Genomic DNA, 1,822 nt, shown 5'->3' on the forward strand with positions numbered 1-1,822 from the left:
ACTACGATTATCACAAGGGCTTTGGTCACAAGACACAAGATTGTTTTGACCTCAAAGATGCTCTAGAGCAGGCCATCCGGGAAGGAAAATTGAGTGAGTTCTCCTGACTTATTCGAGAACCAAGGAGACGGAAACGGGAGTGCTCAGAAGAAGACCGTAGCCAAACCGTCAAGGCTAGACAAGAGCCCACAGGGAACACCGACAACCTCCTAACTTTTATGGTTAATGTTGTGATCGGACGCGATACCCCAACCCCCCCCCAAAATCCAAGTCGGCAGTAAAAAAGGATACCCGGATCCTTTCAATCTCGACAGGAGACCCCATCGCCTCAAGAGGAAGACCTCCCGTGATATCCTTCGGCCCAGAAGATCAGTGGTTTCACGATCTCCCTGAAAACCCCCATGGTGATCACAGCAATGGTCGGGACCGGGTTAGTCAGGCGAATCCTTGTCGATACTGGAGCTGACTCCAACATCCTATTCAGGAACGTGTTTGACGCCATGGGACTCAGGGAATCCGACCTCAAGAGCCATCAACACGGGGTCATGGGGTTAGGCGACAACTATATAAAACCCGACGGGACGATCTCTCTCCCAATCTGCCTCGGAGCCGGTGACACTAGGAGGTCGGTTATGGCAGACTTCGTAGTCCTCAGAGACTCCACGACCTACAACATCATTCTAGGAAGAAAGACTATCAACGAATTTTCAGCTGTGATATGTACTAAATTCCTAGAAATGAAGTTCGTGACGGACAAAGGAGCTGTTGGCTCCATTAGGGGAGACTTGAAAGCGGCGATTGCCTGCGACAACGCCAGTCTCTCCCTAAGAAAAGAGTCTAAAAAGGCAGCTGGCGTGTTTTTGACAGACCTGGATGTAAGGATAGAAGACAAACCGAGACCAAAACCAGTGGGGGACATGGAGAAGTTCCAGATAGGGAAGTCGGCCGAACAGTTTACCTTCGTAAACAAAAATCTGTCCCTTGAACTCAAGGGCCCCCTCATGGAGGTCGTAATAAGGGCAAACGCGACCTCTTCGCATGGACGCCATCAGACATGTCGGGCTTGGATCCCGAGGTCATGTCCCACCGACTAGCCGTCAAACCAAACGCAAAGCCAGTAGCACAGCGACGAAGGAAAATGTCCCAAGAAAGGGCCAATGAGGTCGCCAAACAAACAGCCGGGCTACTTGAAGCCGAGTTCATCAAAGAGCTCGAATACTCGACATGGCTATCCAACATTGTCCTGGTAAAAAAAGCTAGTGAAAGATGGAGAATGTGTGTCGACTATTCCGACCTAAACAAAGCATGTCCTAAAGACTCTTTCCCCTTCTCCAACATCGACGCCTTGGTAGACTCGGCAGTAGGATATCGTTTTCTCAGCTTCATGGACGCGTACTCCGGCTATAATCAGATCCCGATGCACCGGCCTGATGAGGAGAAGACGGCGTTCATAACACCATGAGGCACTTATTGTTACAAGTTAATGCCATTTGGATTGAAGAACGCGAGGGCCACCTACCAAAGACTAATGAGCAGAGTCTTCCATGACCTCATCAGCAAGATAGGAGAGGTTTACGTTGACGACATCTTGGTAAAAATAGCAGAGCCAAGCAGCCTTATAGACGACCTCCAAGCTGTCTTCGAAGCGCTAAGAAAATTCAAAATGAGGCTCAATCCACTCAAGTGCGCATTTGCTATGGAGGCCGGAAAGTTCCTAGGTTTCATGATAACACGACGGGGGGTAGAAGCTAACCCAAACAAGTGCGAAGCCGTCCTCAAAATGACAAGCCCAGGGTGTGTCAAAGATGTGCAGCGACTCACC

At 49.7% G+C, this 1,822-nt stretch overlaps 1 protein-coding gene across 1 annotated transcript; it reads left to right on the plus strand.

Moving 5' to 3' along the window:
- Nucleotides 1-416: 416 nt before the first annotated feature.
- On the plus strand, nt 417-1,462 carry LOC130973980 (uncharacterized). Its single transcript, XM_057898680.1, has 2 exons — nt 417-816; nt 993-1,462. Exons 1-2 carry the CDS (start codon nt 417-419, stop codon nt 1,460-1,462), a joined length of 870 nt encoding a protein of 289 aa, XP_057754663.1.
- Nucleotides 1,463-1,822: the final 360 nt, after the last annotated feature.

Source organism: Arachis stenosperma, chromosome 4 (genome assembly GCF_014773155.1).
Source record: "Arachis stenosperma cultivar V10309 chromosome 4, arast.V10309.gnm1.PFL2, whole genome shotgun sequence".
Classification (NCBI taxonomy): Eukaryota; Viridiplantae; Streptophyta; class Magnoliopsida; order Fabales; family Fabaceae; genus Arachis; species Arachis stenosperma.

Bases quoted from the DNA above. Each gene is read 5' to 3' on its own strand.
- LOC130973980 (XM_057898680.1), top strand. From the start codon at position 417: ATGGTCGGGACCGGGTTAGTCAGGCGAATCCTTGTCGATACTGGAGCT. The intron at 817-992 runs GTCTCTCCCTAA...CTTGAACTCAAG, and splicing joins GATTGCCTGCGACAACGCCA to GGCCCCCTCATGGAGGTCGT.